At 50.4% G+C, this 16501-nt stretch overlaps 1 protein-coding gene across 3 annotated transcripts in view; it reads left to right on the plus strand.

The window, feature by feature from the left end:
• The window catches only part of LOC106815135 (E3 ubiquitin-protein ligase SIAH1-like), a 22460-nt gene extending 7513 nt beyond the window's left edge, over nucleotides 1-14947 (plus strand). For 2 of the 3 annotated variants that reach the window (XM_014819566.1, XM_014819567.1), the window contains exons 3-6: nucleotides 10154-10312; nucleotides 10484-10616; nucleotides 13823-13929; nucleotides 14751-14947. In XM_014819566.1, coding sequence (XP_014675052.1) covers nucleotides 10154-10312; nucleotides 10484-10616; nucleotides 13823-13929; nucleotides 14751-14947 — 596 coding nt within the window. Of the gene's footprint in view, nucleotides 1-5890; nucleotides 6138-10153; nucleotides 10313-10483; nucleotides 10617-13822; nucleotides 13930-14750 lie in introns of those variants that run through there. The other variant, XM_014819564.1, reaches the window with a different exon arrangement.
• Nucleotides 14948-16501: the final 1554 nt, after the last annotated feature.

Below are 16501 nucleotides of genomic sequence, written 5' to 3' on the forward strand. Positions count from 1 at the left end.
TGATAATTCCCTTAACGACGAACAGTAGCCATCCTAGGTTCTCAGGTGTTATTTCAGCTAATTAGTGTTATAATTGCTTGAGCTTACCCAATAAAAAAGTTTTCATGTTCAATCACCATTAGAAATATTTTGTTTGTTTTAATGTTTTAAAATCTACGAGGTTCGACTACAGTTGATACAACACCGTGCATTTGAATGCGCCACTCAACAGCGCACGATCTGCGACAGAGAGTTGCCGCCATAAACCACTTGTCCAGCCAGAGGGCCTACAACGGACGCGCGTGTTTTCTTATTTACTTCATTAAAAGCACAAAGATTGGTAAATCATGCTTACACACAGGACGACATATAGTGGCTTCAGTTCATAATATGGCACAAATTTTCCCCCTAAAATTGAATATGTCTCGGTTAAATAGCATTTAGGTATAAATATAATTGCATTTTGTGATCTTAGCCTCGTGTCGGTAAGCCTGTGCAAATCAACATTGGTTAAATACCGCAATTTTTCCCGTGTCGGTGCAGCACGGACCGTCGCGGGTGTCATGGGCCGTTCAAATTCGTAGCCTTGATCGTCGTTAAATAATTATAACAATTAAATTAGAGTATCTGCGTAACAGCAATACGATGGGAGTATAGTGACGATTTGTTATAGCAGTAAGTACAGTTGTATGCAGTGTAAATCCTAGGGCCTGCCTGGTCCTCTTAATTTAATACTTAAAGTACAACTTTGGCATATCTGCTCGAGAGTTGCCTGTCTTATTGTTCAATGCAGGTCAGCGAAACGGTTTAGAGAACCGATGTTTAACTATTTCACAAACACGTTCTTTACGTTACTGCTGCTGATTAACCAGCTGCTGCTGCTGCTGCTGGTGCTTAAAACACAGACAGTAAAGTAAATGGTCAGATTTTGTATCAGAATAGACGATAATAGTCGTAAACGTGGTAATAGATATCTTACAATTCTCTGTAATCGGTGCCGGGTGATAATGAAATATGCTGTCCGTAGTCCGCGCTATATTGTCGAACGCCGCGTGTACAGAACAACGATCCACGGTCCATGTCCTTACCACATCGCTATTCGTGCGTGCGTGCGTGTGTGCGTGCGTAGGTGTTATTGTTTCCGGCGTCGTCGTCTTCAACTCTTGGGTAATCCGCTAGGAGATTCTAATCACGTGCAATATATAATGAATGCGTCGGCGTACAGTCGTCGGCCCATCGGTGATCTCAGCCAGCGTTTAACGGCGTTGCTCATCCGTGAGTGGGCCGCGCTGCGTCGCAGGTGTCCGCGGCTTGTCACGCAATATGGGCAACTCCGTTATTACTCGCCCTGCTCGGCGTGCGGGTATTTACTGCAGCAATTGATGCGATGCGATAGCGACACTCCGGTATGTAATTTGGCCGACTTCGATGTGCGACAGTTGCTTGTGCGCGCGTGCGTTTCGACGGGCGGTTTGTGAACTGGATTCTTGCTTCCTTGCTTTCTTGTTCCTGAATGCGGCTGGCTCCATATAGTTGTCTGCTGTAGATAAAAGGTTTCTGAGATTGATCACTTCTCTTTCTGTCGACGATATATATGTATACTATATGATGTACAGATGTAGATGTACTGTATGATGTGGATGTTAGTTTCATATACAAAATGCATTTGAATACATATTCTGTTTAAAAAAAACGTAAATCGGTACGACACGTGCGGTTCGAAACGTCTATCGCTATGAGAGCAATATCTACTGCGATCTACTTGAAAAAGTTTGTTGAATCCACTTCCTTAATCCAACCGAAAATGAGGCGGAGCAGCATTCTAGACGCATATACTTTCCATATGTTTGCGTCGGTGGAATGCGCGGCATGGCATTCGGTGTGCCATCAATATATAGAAACCAGAGTAGATTCCTTGCATTCTGCTTATATAAATATACATGTGCAGCTCAGCTTGAATCAGGAAATGTGGTGGTCACTTGGTAATTAGGTGTGCATATGTAGAGAAGTTATTTGGATGGGGGAAGCAGGGAGTGTCCAACTGCTGATAGAACGGACATTGCCCCTTTGGAAAATCATGAAGCTTCTGAGATTGTATAAATACGGGCTGATTTCGTTTCAAGGGGACCTTGGCTTTTAATCAGTGTGCCAGTATCACATTACTCTCCCAACCCATTGACAGGCACTGTAATTGCATAGTCACTGTTCGCCCATACCACTATGCTAGCATAGTGATAGCAAGTGAAATAGTGCAACGAATTTTAAACAGGTTTCCATTTACATGTTAGCAGTCCAATCCAAGCATCACGCCCCTTTTTATGAAGTGCGTGTATATATGCACACTATAAGGTAAGAGTGCAAATATGTACCTCCTCCATTTAAATGTGTGCATATTTGACAAAGAAATGGAACATTCGTAGGGGTATAAAAAAAGAGATGGTCCACAGGACCATGGTACTCCTGAATTTTAGATGGTCCTCCTAAATTTGAAATTGTTCTCTAAAGGTAATGCGGCGTGCAAGCGTAAGAAAGAGATTTCACATGGTGATAAAATGGTTTAATTATTCGCCTACATTACAATGAATCTATCAAACGATACAGTTATTGTTTAGTCACTTTAAAGTATATTGGAACGTGGAAACTTCAAAGAAAATTACCGTAAAATGGGACCAAAATATTCAATGGTCCGTCGGACCATTGACTTTGAAAATCGGATGGTCCTCCTGATTCGTACATTTTAAAGAGAAGGATGTTTGCTATTACTAGTATTAGTAGTTTTTATGACAATGCGTGATGATATGTGGGTTAACTTATGGCACAATTTCGTAGATGGCACGGTAACCGTCAAATTCTATGTGCAGCAGTGCTTAAAATATGAAATATAAAAACAAGTAAGTATATAACGACTATATGTGAGATGTGTGCACGTTTGATTTACGCATGCTTGGACGCTACGTCGTAGCGTCTTCGCATATTTAATTATACATGAAAAGCGAATCGTTCCGAATACCACGCGACACGGGCCTGCCGTCGTAACAGCGCACAGGTGTGTGCGTGCCTCACAGTGGGTCACCGATCGAACAGTCGTATATGGAAAGCGTGTGCATTTGTCGTCGAGAATAGTTGCGGAATCGCTTTAGATTTGCGCGGGAACCCTGCGCGCCCACCTGAGAGATTGCCGCTGCCGTTCCGCGCTGCTGATACGTTAACAAATGTACGTCTCTCCGCGGCGCGTGCGTCACGTCGGAGGGGGGAGGGGGAGGGGGAGGGAGGTTCCCGCTAGATAGCGGCTGCGGCGGCTTTACGTGAGGATGTTTGCGTAACGCGGCGTCCGTGAATCAGCGCCCCGGGGGGAGGGGGAGGGGTGTCGGGCGGCGAGCCGTCGCCGAACGCCCGCGTGACTCACAGCCGCGTGCGTGACGCGATGCTTTCTCCCACTCCTCCCCCAATGAATCTTCCTCCTCCTTCCCCCGATGAATCCGCCTCCTCCTTCCTCCGATGAATGCGCCTCCTTCCCCAGATGAATGCGCCTCCTTCCCCTTCCCCCGATGAATCCTCCTCCTCCTTCCCCCGACGAATCCTCCTTCCCCTTCTCCCGATGAATCCTCCTCCTTCCCCCGATGAACCCTCCTTCTCCTTCCTCCAATGAATCCTCCTCCCCCTTCCCCCCGATGAATCCTCCTTTTCCTTCCCTCCATGAATCTGCCTCCTCCTTCCCCTGATGAACCCTCCTTCTCCTTCCCCCAATGAATCCTCCTCCTCCTTTCCCCGATGAACCCTCCTCCTTCCCCCAATGAACCCTCCTCTTCCTTCCCCCGATGAATCCTCCTCCCCCTTCTCCCGATGAATCCGCCTCCTCCTTCCCCCGATGAACCCTCCTTCTCCTTCCCTCGATGAATCCTTCTCTTCCTTCCCCCGATGAATCCTCCTCCCTCTTCTCCCGATGAATCCTCCTCCTTTCCTCGATGAATCCTCCTCCTTCCCCCAATGAATCCTCCTCCCCCTTCCCCCGTTCAATCCTCCTCCTTCCCCCGTTGAATCCTCCTCCTCCTTCCCCCGATGAAAAAGTCCTTTCGCTCCCACTTCCCATGATGAATCCTCCTCCTTCCGCCCGATGAATCCTTTTGCCGTCCTTTCTCCCGTTAATCCTCCTCCTCCTTCCCCCGATGAATCCTCGCTCCTTCCTCCGATGAATGCCTCCTTCCCCTCCCCCCGCATGAAACCTCCTTCCCAGGCCGATGAATCCTCCTTCTACCGGATGAAGCTGCTCCTCCTTCCCCCCGATGATCCTCCTCCTTCCCCCCCAATGAATCCTCCTCGCCCCTTTCCCCTGTTCAATCCTCGCTCGCTCCTTTCGCCCGATGAATCCTTCTCCCGTTGAATCGCTCCTCCTTCCCCCAATGAATCACTCTGCTATGCTGCCCGCCCCCCCCCCCCCCGCCCGATGAATCCTGCCTCCTTCTCCCGATGAATCTCCCCCCCCGCCGATGAATCCTCCTTCTCAACGCCCGATGAATACTCACCGCCCTTCCCGCGTTGAATCATGCCGCTCCTCCTTCCCCCGATGAAATCCCTCCTCCTTCCTCCGATGAATCCTCCTCCTCCTTCCCGCCGATGAATGCCTCCTCCTCCGTTGCCCCCGATGACATCGGCTCCTCTCTCCTTCCCCCGATGAATCCTCCTCCTCCTTCCCCCGATGAATCCTCCTCCTCCTTCCCCCGATGAATCCTCCTCCTTCCCCCGATGAATCCTCCTCCTCCTTCTCCCGATGAATCCTCTTTCCCCCGATGAATCCTCCTCCTTCCCCCAATGAATCCTCCTCCTCCTCCCCCCCCCCGATGAAACCTCCTTCCCCGATGAGTTGAGAGAAGAGCCGCGTGCGCGCGCGCGTGCAGCAGTGACGTGTGATGCAGTCGTCAGCTGTCGTACGCGCGCGGGGCGATGTACGGTGAGGACGCGCCTGCGGGCGGGACGATGACGGCGCGACGGCGGCGGCGGGCGAGCGTCTGCGCATCGGTGATGTCCCGTCTGTTCGCGACGGGCCGGCTCGCGAAGACGTATGTTTCGGCGGCGTGCGGCGTCGCACGTATCGGTAGGTACGCATGAGCTACGGCATCGTACTCTCCCGCGCCCACTTCCGTCCCGCCGCCTTTGTCCGCGAGTGAAAGCGTAAATTTGCGGTCGGTGCGTCGTGCGCGCGTGCGCGCAGCCGTCGATTCGGGGTTAGTGGGTTAGTGGCGCAACTAGTGAAAACGGGCAGAGGAGAGAATCGAGTGCCTGACGGTATCGGTGCGCGAATACGCAGGTAGAAAGTAAAACCGTTTCACTGTCAGCGCTGGCCCACTTACGGCGCGACACGCCCGACGAGACAGAGACTGAGAGAAAGAGAGTGAGATGGGAGAGAAAGAGAGAAAGAGAGAGCTACGATGCAGCGACCACCACGTACGCCGCTGCTAGTCTGCTGTCTGCAGTAGCGTCGGAGCATTGTGCGTGCTGGATGTGAAACGCACACACTCTCTCTCTCTCTCTCTCTCTCACTTTCACGCTCACTTGATTCTCTCGTTCTCGTTCTCTCGCCATCGTGTGCTTTGGAAATGCCAGTGTAACATCGCGCTGACCAGCCTCTCTCTCATCGGACACTCTCCGGCGAGAACGACGCTGTGTATTCGTCTGTGTTACGGATTCCCTCTGTGTGTGCGTGTGCGTGCGTGCGTGCGTGCGTGCGTGCGTGCGTGATCCGCGGAGGATACTGCGAGGAGGTGTGGACGGTGACGACGACGACGACGACCACGACGACGCGGAGCGCCGCGGCGACCGTCGGCCGGATCCCCGACAACATGTCGGCCGCCGTGGGATGAGGAGCGCGCGGACGCGGTCCCCCCAGCAGCGGCGCGGCGCGGCGGCCCGGGTGCTCCCTCGCAGGGCGCGCCCCCCGATGTGCGACCACATGCGATTCGCCGACTACGTGCGCAGTCTGTTCCTGCTCTACGCGCTACGCAGCAGCGCCGGCCTGCAGCGCAGCATGGACACGCTCAAGCAGCAGGCGCACGCGCCGCCAGGTGGCGCCTGCGATGCTGCGCGGCGACGGTTGGGCGCGGGCGGCGACGTCGTCCCCGCGCGAGAGAAGGAAGCCGCCGCGAGCGGTCGTCAGGAACAAGGCACGTCATCGTCGTCGTTGTTGTCGTCGTCGTTGTTGTTGTTGTTGTTGTTGTTGTTGTTGTTGTTGTTGTTGTTGTTGTTGTTGTTGTTGTTGTTGTTATCGCTGTCGCGCTGCGTGCGCGGAGTAGTCGGTGGTTGCGGAGTCTCTAGTGCGGCTGCGTGAAGTATCACTGCTTTCGCGTAGCGTTACAGTGGCAAGTTGCGCATAAGTGTAGTAGTAACTAGTGACGCGTGCTACAATGTAGTTTCCATTGACGTGCCAGTGACGATTAGACGGGGCGGCGAAATTTCCGTTGAATGGCTACGACTGGCAATCATGAACTCGTGCGCTTGTGTAATACGGGTAGCAGTGCCTGAATGGCTGCTAAGTGGCTTGGTAATGCAGGCTTTGTCCCCAGGGGTATCTCCCGTGAAACAAAGACTTAACTGTGTTTGTGGGACATGCCAGTGTGTGTTCGCTAGCTGCAGCAGTGGCAGCAGCATGCAGCAACAGCAGCTGTGCACGCATGCCTGAGTCTCATACCCAGTAGCAGCAAGCCACATATGGTGCCATTCGTGAACAAGCTACAGGCCGTAAAGCCTGGTAGCAGTGCGAAATCACCGGTGGCAGTGCATGTGCAGGGAATAAACCCCAGCGCGGGCTGCTAGTTTTACTGTATGGGGGTGTGCGTGACTGCGTGCGTGCGTGCGTGCGTTAATGCGTGCATGCGCGCGTGAGTGTGTGTGTGTGTGTGTGTGTGTGTGTGTGCGTGCGTGCGTGCGTGCGTGCTTGCGTGCGCGTGCGAGAGTGGTGTGCGTGCGTGGGTGTGCAGGTTCGTTTATCAGTCGCTACTAGTCAAGTGGCTGCGTATTCAATCAAGTGCTGTACATGGTAATGTGATCATATTGCTGCACTTCTCTGACCACATGCTCCTGATAACTAGTGAGTGTATGAGTGTATCTCCCTGTCGCTATCTCCCTCTCCCTCTCCATCTCCGTCTTTGTGTGTATGTGTGTGTGCGCATGAGTGCGTGCGTGCTGCGTGTGTGTGTGTGTGTGCGTGTGTGTGCGCATGAGTGCGTGCGTGCTGCGTGTGTGTGTGTGCGTGTGTGTCACTCTATGTCTCTGCGCATGCATACGTGCACCAGTGTGTGTGCGTGCGTGCGTGCGTGTGTGCGTGCGTGCGCGCGCGCGTGTGCGTGCATGTGTGTGTATGTGTGTTGGTGTGCGTACTGTGTCTGCAAACAGACGACAGAAGCCCAACCGCAGCGTTGTACTTGCTGGCTTTCATCGTTGCGTAATACTGCAGCAGTCAGGGAGCAAGTAGTCGCACACAAATGCATTTCTTGCACTTGTTTCTTCTCGTGTTTTCTCAACTCGGTTTATTTCAGACAACAGTTTCACTGCTCTTCGCTACGTCTCCTGTACATCTAGTATTGCGTTTATTCTAGATTTAGTAACTGTGCTTGTATTTCATCTTTAAAGGCATGGCGTGGGGTGTACCATATGCTGCTCGATAGACCGTAATGCTAGGATATAAATTCTTCCCTGGAAGCCATTTGACATTAGATTCCTTCCACCCGCCGCATGCCACCTTCCGCCAGCATGCCATTAGTCTGAGAGTACTATAAGAGCCGACTGGAAATAAGTTGGCATCTGTCGGGATGCTATATATACAACCATATATATGAAATACGACATCATATCATCGTTTCCTTCCCTTTATGTGCATGAGCGTTATCCCAGCATCTACATGAGCTTTACGTTCCAGACTATTTTTAATGGTGCGTTAAGTTGCATTTCAAATTGGAGGCATGCTTCATGCAGATCAATAAAATGTATAGCAATGCATTGGAGCAATCACAGTGAAAAAACCGCAACCCGCTGGGCCAAGGAAATGGGAAAGTACTCAAAAGCAGCCATCAAGTTTGATGAATTTCATTCAAATCGATCTGTGCGTGCACGCGAGTTTATTCCACAGTGGTCAGATCCGCAAAGTCGCATCTGTCATCGCATGTGAAGCCCGTATACATACATACATATATATGTATACACGAGACAGAAACTGACTGATACTGATAGTCCTCCGTTCGTGTAAGGCGGGTATGTAAAGCTTGCGTGCAAGCCTAGAGCGCCACTGAGCCACGCTTTGAAATGTCTCTGTGCGCCAGACGTTATTGCAATAAGCCGCGGGGCCGAATTGCGCGTATAATTGCTGCGGGGGGGGGGTGCGGATGCTGCTGTGTGTCATCGTGTGGGAAGCCATTATATTCACGATGTTGGCCGTGTGTAAATAGTGGCCGCGTCGCAATGCGGCGATCGGTCAGGTTATGACAACAACAGGGAGTTAGAAGTTAGAAAGGGTGCTCCAGAATACGAGGTACTAGAGAATTATGTTTTTACGTTGAGAAGTGTGGGTGATTCGCATCTGTGTGGTTCCTTGCGTACGTGCCGTCCTCTATATTTGTGTACGCCGTACGTGATTGAGTGCGTGCGTAATAATGTGCACGCGTGCGTGCTGTACAGTATGTTTGTGGTAAAGTGCGTGCGTGCTGTAATGTATGTTCGTGTTAAAGTGTGTGCGCGCGTGCGTGCCGTACGGTATGTTCGGAGTGCCATGCTTTATATTAGTGTTTAAAACAAGTGTACGTTCGTGCCGTACGATATGTTCGTGTTAAAGTGCGTGCGGATATGGAGCTTGTACGAGTGCGTGCGTGCGTGCCATACGATATGTTCGTGTTAAAGTGCGTGCGGGTGTGCCATACGGTATGGGGCTTGTACGAGTGCGTGCGCGCGTGCGTGCGTGCGTGCCGTTTTGTGTGCTAAACTAGGTAGCGCTTGCCCGTGCTCCAAAAAATGCTGTAGGAAAGTGCGTAACCTTCAGCACGCACTTACGACAGAAGCGTATGTCCCAACACCACACCGACAGATACTCGTAAGGTTCCCTATATTGCAGCGCAGGTTTTGTAAAGAGCTGAGAACAGCAGATGTTGCTAGTATTAAATTAGCTGCCGATGGAATTGTATCCGCTGGAAAAGTAGTTCAGTCGAGAGTCGAAAGTATTCCGCCGGTTTCCATAATTATCTTCCGCAGATACTGGCGCCATTGTTATCTTTCTCGTGCAGTAAAGAGGCACGGGGCTTGTAAAGACCCTTTTATTGAACACTTGTAATATTTGCGACGTGAAAGACAATACTCTTTGAGATTGTAGTAATTTTAAAATTTCTGCAGTGCCGTTTAGCTCTCTTATTATGCATCAATTAAATGTTGTGTACTTTTGCTGCCGTTCACTCCTTTCAAAGGGAGCATTGATTGAGATATGCTGTCAAGCATGACTTCAATCACTTTCCAACTAACTACGTGCAATTATGTAGCAGAGTAAAACGGGACGAATCGTTCGTTAATTTGCATAAACCTCTGCCGTAAGAACGCATTCACGTGAGCCATACATACGAACGAGTGAATTCGCGTGTCGCGCTGTTCATCCGTGCAATCACACGGCCCAGCGTAAATTCTCGTGTCGTATGTAATTGTTACGGCTTTGCTCGAGGGTGAAATGTCTCACCGTAATCAATTGAATGGCGAGCTGCATTCTTGCAGAGTAATGCGCTTCGGTTGTGCAAGGGGGGGGGGAGCTTGCAACGCAAGCGCGGCGGCGCTAAGTGACACATCGATTTACGGAGAGTTACAACTACGGCTGCGAATCACGCGCGAGGGGTGGAGTGGAATGCCACCGGTGACTAGTGGTCAGTCGGTGTGCGACCAGTCGTGCGTGGAACGGTCGGCGCAACGTCCTGCAATTTGGCCGATTGCAGCGCGCACTACAGACGCGTTCTTTAGGCTGGTTTTAGCATACTTTTATGCCGCTGCTGTAAAGCCGTGAGTGATTGGGACGGCTAACGACACACACGCGTCTCCCGAGAAAACGACGGCGTGCGTTGCTACTTCGCGTCAATGTTTTCATTTCAATTCTGTCACGCCCACTAGCAACGTGGTGTGAGCAGTCGTATTGATTTATTTTCTCTTGTCTTTGCAGCACCGCTGACAAGCACGGCGGACCTAGCAAGTTTATTTGAGTGTCCAGTATGTTTCGACTATGTGCTACCACCAATAATCCAATGCCAGAGTGGTCACCTGGTATGCTCCAGTTGCCGGCCAAAGCTTTCCTGTTGTCCCACATGCAGGGGACCCCTAGGTATGACTTTTTCCTCGGTAATTTTATACTGTAACGTTTTGCCAATGAAATTTCCCAGTACTGCCTCATACTTAACGTACGAATATCCTACAGCTAGAAGAGCGATTTTCTCGCTCTACTTGCAACCCGTTCACTGTTCTTGATGCACGGCCTCGTTTTCTGTTCGTGTAGGTAACATACGGAACCTGGCCATGGAGAAGGTGGCCAGCTCTGTGATGTTCCCCTGTAAATATCAGTCCTCAGGTTGTACAGTATCGCTGCTTCACACGGAGAAGACAGATCATGAGGAAGCTTGTGAATTCAGGTATGGCTGCTTGTTCGGTCTCTCGGTCAGTTCTCGCGAGGACGTCGTCCACTATGTACAGTCAGACCTGTGTTAGGGCACCAGCTCTATAGAAATATGTATATATATATACATACATATATACAATGTAATATATATAATAATATATGTATGCATTCTATAGAATGGTCACCTGTCTGCACAAACTTTTAGCATTGCCCATGGGTGGGGGGAGGTAAACAGGGTTTGTATGGGTTCTGGGGAATATGGAAATTTAAACTGTTACTTTCCAGGTCTTGAAAGTCCTGTAAAGTAGGCCACTGGCGCCCACAGGTCTTGAGAAAGTAAAAGCACAGAAGGATAAAATCCTCAGTGATAATAAAAAGCAAGCGCCGTAGGAGCGCTGCACGCTAGCGGGGTCTGGGGGCATGCCCCACCCCCTGAAAATTTTTGAATGGTAGACGTCTGGAGATGCAATCTGGTGAGTCTTGCGAGAGAGATTTAGGAACAAAATGTAGGAACAAATTGTTTAACCCAAAATTTACTGGAAGCACTGTGCTTCCAAAGCTTCTATCTGCGGGCGCCACTGAAGTAGGCTATTGTTCTGGAAAGTCGTCACTTGAACACCTGTCAATTGCGTCTACGTTTTACCAATGATAATAACATTGTGATAAACGCCACATTGAACATTTCCCTATAGGTACTGTTACCCTTATGCAGATTTGCCTCTACTGCCATCTGGGAATTTAGTGTGGGCACACGGTGGTTATTAGAGTTGCCCGTTCTTGCCAGCATGACATTGTAGTACATAACGTATTGATTTTGCACTAGTTTCTATCGATGTGGTCGTTGTATCGATTGAACCGTTCTGATTACAACGTTGTCATTTGTTGGAGGGGCGGCAACAGTGTGCGGCAGCTACCAGCAAGTGATTAGGCCGCGGGCGCTTCCTTACCAATCCCACAGATTACTCTGTTATATAGAGGAGTCTGTCTGTTGTGAGGGAGGGAGGGAGTGAATTAAACTTGCAGGTTGCCAGATTCGATGCAGTGGGATGTGGGTGTGAATGTGTGGGAAGCATTTACGCGTGGTTATTGAGGAAGCATGTTCGAAGTTAGGTAGTACACTCTAGACGTTAGCTTTAATGGCTTCGAAATAGGTATACTGGCTTAGAAAGTTTGGTTATTGGTCACCAGGGGTACGACTGCAGCTAAAAAATTATACGAAAAATCCATTAATATCGACTCGGGTGGAAAATCTTGAAGCCCTAAGTAGAGTCGATTCCAGCATTCCTACAGTAGATTTCTGCCTTGTTTGACTGTACAGTATGCAGGATTATAATAGTTTAATGGCTGTGATTTGTGTCACCGCATCAACTAGAGAAGAATCCCAGCTCCACTGTAATGAATCGCTCATAATCGTCAAAGTGTAAGCTCATAGTCTGGAGCCCGTTGTCAGAAACGAAATTAGTCTTAGCATTGGTCTTAACATTGACTTTTCTCGTAGACCATTAACAAAAACGTTGGTAAAGTTACGAGTTTCTCATACGCAGTGTATGGAGGTCCGGTCCATGAGAAAAGGTTGATCACTAATTTGAAGACTAATTTTGTTTCTGACAACCGGCCCGAAAGGTATAGCGGTAGCACTGACCCGTGTCAGCATAGGAGGCATGCAAGCTATTGATTGAGAACCAAAGTTAACCACGTAATTCTATCCATAAGTTCTAGAGGAGCATAACCTTCGTTCCTTCCAATAAAGGCTTTGAGCAGAATACCACATTATTATGACCAATCCACAGCTCCTATAAAGTGGCGTTATGTACGCTAGTTTACCAGTAGGTGGCGGTAGCAGCTCTACATTTACTTCGCGATGTGATGACTAGGAACATTAAAAACGAATGGCGGCGTATGGATGGCTGGCATAGGGCGCAGATGTCACGGTGGAGTGCTTGAGAAAAATGCACTAGAAATAGAATTCGAGTACCGCCTACGATTGATATACGAATTCAAAGCTGCTTAGCAGACGAGCTGAGGTCTACACAAGATGGGTGAAAAAATGCTACTCCATCGATAAAAAATGAAGCAAAGAAATCTAGGCCATAGACTAAGAAAATTCAGAATGAGTCGTGTTTCGTGACTTGACGTGAGTAATAATGAGTGAAGGGTTCAAGTCCGTGGAGAGGGAGGACATAAGCGTTTCACCGATGACTACACAATGAGCTACACTTATATAAGTTTATTCGGCTATAATTTTTTTTCCACCCAAAATTAAGGGACATACCCGCCTCCGTTACACCCCAGAGGCTAAAGCCCTGAAAATTGCAAAGCGAGAGATGTTTATTTGACATGAGTTTTTACATGCCACGGGCGTGCTGCACTCCTGTTCAGTGAACCTTTCTGTTATCGGCTTATCGCACATCTCTTCTAGTCGCAGTCAAATATAGAGTAAATCATCGTATACTGGAGAGTTTTTTGTAATACACAGAGTGCCCCTAGCAGCCTTTCACCCATTCTGTGTGGATTCTGCTCAAGTACAGTGTGATTTTGTTAGACTAGCTGAGTAGATGTCTATATGTTCAAAAATGGCAATTTCCCGTGTTTTTGTTTGGCTGCGGAATGTGTCATTTCATGTGCGCGCAGCTGAGTGCATGTCAGGGCAATTTTGAATCACCAAAGCTGTATGCCACGCATGCACGCACTCACCCGCTTGAACACGCACACTCTGCACACGCACATGCACACACGCACGTACACACCACGTGCATGCGCGCGCGCACGCACGCACGCACGTGCACGCAAACACAGACACACACAGCTAGTCACGTTTCCTGTTTATTTTCAAGGATAAGAGTCATGTTAGATGCAGCTGGTAGTAGTCAGCTCTGCTGGCTACCGAGTTTGCAGCTGATCGCGTGTATCACGTTCGTTCGAGTAGCTGAATACCAGCATGGTGGTGGTGGTTCTCCAGCCTGGATTCCCTGCTCATCTTATCTCATACCCCCCCTCTCTCTCTCTCTCTGTCTCTGTCTCGCTGGCGGGTGCTTGCCCTGGCTCCCTGGCAGTGCAGGTGTTAACTACAAGCAAGACGCTGTCGGCCTTGCACAGCGGCTCTGAGAGTGCCAGTCGATTCCTGCTGCCGTGATTGAGTTGTACGTGCGTTGGTCTGTTTGGCGTATTCTGCTGCAATTTTGCTTAATCCGGCTACATGGTGCAAATCTACGATTGCAGGCCGTACATGTGTCCGTGTCCGGGCGCGTCGTGCAAGTGGCAGGGTTCGCTGGACGAGGTTATGCCACATCTCATGACCTCACACAAGTCCATAACAACTTTGCAAGGTAAGCTTTCAGTGTGTGGCGGCTCTCGAATCCGAAGTGAGGCGAATCTACCCAACCCCTCAACTAAGTCTGCAGTTAATGACGAACGAGAGCTAGTAGTGTTGTATTTAGCCCACTTTATCGTATAGGTTGGTTCGGCAGTTGCATCCGATTCTGGGAAGCCTATGCCCTTAAATTCACAATAGTCACAGTAGCCTTGTTGATGTGGATCTGATGAGGTCACGTTAGAGTGTGAAGCTCGTGTGAGACCGCACCCTGCACAACTTGAGCCGATGTATGATCTCATCTCGTGTGACCCTAACCCTATATCTACCGTTCCAGACCTTTAAATGCAGGTCGGGTTCTACGTGCCTTCAAAGCTAAAGCTAATTTCGACATCCCTGTAAATTGTCCAACATAATTTAACAACTAAATTTCCAGCTACGTTTAATTTTGACAATCCCGACACAGTCTTGGTGTGTTTTCACAGCTTTATGCATACGTCTGAAAACTGATTGAGTTTTCCCGTGTATTGGGGACATAGCCAACTGGCTCAAGTTGTTACAATCCTGCCCCCATTCATCCACAAATGACGTGCCTTCTGAAATTTCTGGGGTGAACCCAGTAAACATAAGGCTCACCCCTAACCCTAACCTTACCCCTAACCCTTACCTTACCCCTAATCATAACCCTAATATTACCCCTAAACCTAACCTTATTCTGGACCCCAGCCTCATCCCAAACCTTACCTTTGACCCCAGCCTTACCCCTAACCCTAACCTTATGCATAACCTTAACCATAACCCTAATCTCACCCCTAACCTTACCGTTGACGTGCGCAGGCGAGGACATTGTATTCCTGGCGACAGACATCAACCTGCCCGGTGCTGTCGACTGGGTGATGATGCAGTCGTGCTTCGGCAACCACTTCATGCTCGTGCTCGAGAAGCAGGAGAAGTTCGACGGCCACCAGCAGTTCTTCGCCATCGTGCAGCTCATCGGCACGCGGAAGCAAGCCGAGAACTTCGTCTACAGGTGAGAGCGACCTCGGGTGACCCCGAGTGACCTTGAGTGACCATGAGAGACCCCGACCTCCGAGTTACCTCGAGTGATGACCCTGATCTCCGAGTGACCCCGCTCCCGACCTCCGACGTGGAGACCTGACGAAAGCCGCGAGCCATTTCTCCCGGCCTGCTCCCCCCCACCTCCCACAGGCTATCTAAGAAACAGAACGCGCGTTACAGAACGAAAGAACCCTTCACGCCGCTGAGAGAGTTTTCACTCCAAGTGGCGCCACCTACGGTGGAGAAGAGCTTCTCCGACGAGAGCGAGAGTTATAAAAAGTGATTGCGCGACCGGTCGCGCACTGGCCACGTTTCGTGAGCGATCAAATGGCACATCGACAATGCGGTGGCTGAGAAGGGGGATCGACCGAATCATCAGAGCAACCAGGCTGAGAGTTTGCTGGCTGCAAGTTCGAGAGGTACGAGGTCGTCAGAGTGCGTGAAGTGACAACACTGCCTCCTCCCAGATAAGAAGATAAGTAGCTATCCGGCTGAGGATGGCAGCCGTTGTGGTGGGCGCGAACAAGGCATGAGAAGCTGGCGGGGCGGACGTCATAGCAGATTAGGAGATGGTATTACTGACAACCCCTCTCCCCAGTCCGCGCCGTCACACCCCAGCACCGTCATCGCCAGCATACACAGGTGGACAGGGCGGCGCGTGGGGAGAGCAGACCATCCCAGCACATAGAGAGAGAGCGTGACGTACTCCTCCCGCGAGTCCGCTGCCCACACCCCTCGATGACCACCCTGCATCGCAGCCCGGGGAGCAGCGCGCGGTGGAAGGCAGAGATTGACGCCAGCATCATGGGGGTAGATGAGTGACGCGTTGAGTGGGCCGAGTTGCCTGTTGGTCGGCGATAACAGTGGGTGGCGCGATGGCTGTTGTAATTCGGAAACACGAGGCCAGATCGCTGTTCATGAATCACAGCGCTGCGACTGCGCATGCCGCCTCGGTGGGATGCTGGCGCGGCGAGTTCGCGCGATGTCCCAACGTCAGGTCCGGCCGGGCGATGGCCGTGTCCACGTCCATGCTAGAAACCAACGCACGGGGCAGCGTGTAGCGATGAAACGACGAATGGTAAAACTTATGGGTGGAAGTTAGGGGGAGGGAGGCGCGGGAAGACAACAGGCCGTGAAACAAGCAGCAACTGGGGGTGACGTAGTAGAGATAACCGAGCGAGTTGTAAGACTGGTGGAAGGTAGGGGGGAGGAGGCCGGGAGATGAAAATTGGAAAAAATAAAAATATAAAACGAAGCAGCCTGAAACAACTATGACCAGGCGCTGTTAGCGAATGACGGTGAAATTACAGCGGTTATAAAACAGAAGTTAATGCGATGGAGGGCCTGATTAGGGAGGAGGCCGGGAGACAACAGCCTGAAACAACAGCGACAGGGCGCATTTGTGATGAAGGGATACACGGATAACGCAACAGGTTCCCGTGGGGTGGGGGTTAGGAGGGAGGCCAACAACGACGGGGAAATCACGGTTAATTAACAGGTAACGCGAAGAGCGCCGTTGGTGGCAGGTA

This window comes from Priapulus caudatus, unplaced genomic scaffold, assembly GCF_000485595.1.
Source record: "Priapulus caudatus unplaced genomic scaffold, Priapulus_caudatus-5.0.1 Scaffold1048, whole genome shotgun sequence".
Taxonomy (NCBI): Eukaryota; Metazoa; Priapulida; class Priapulimorpha; order Priapulimorphida; family Priapulidae; genus Priapulus; species Priapulus caudatus.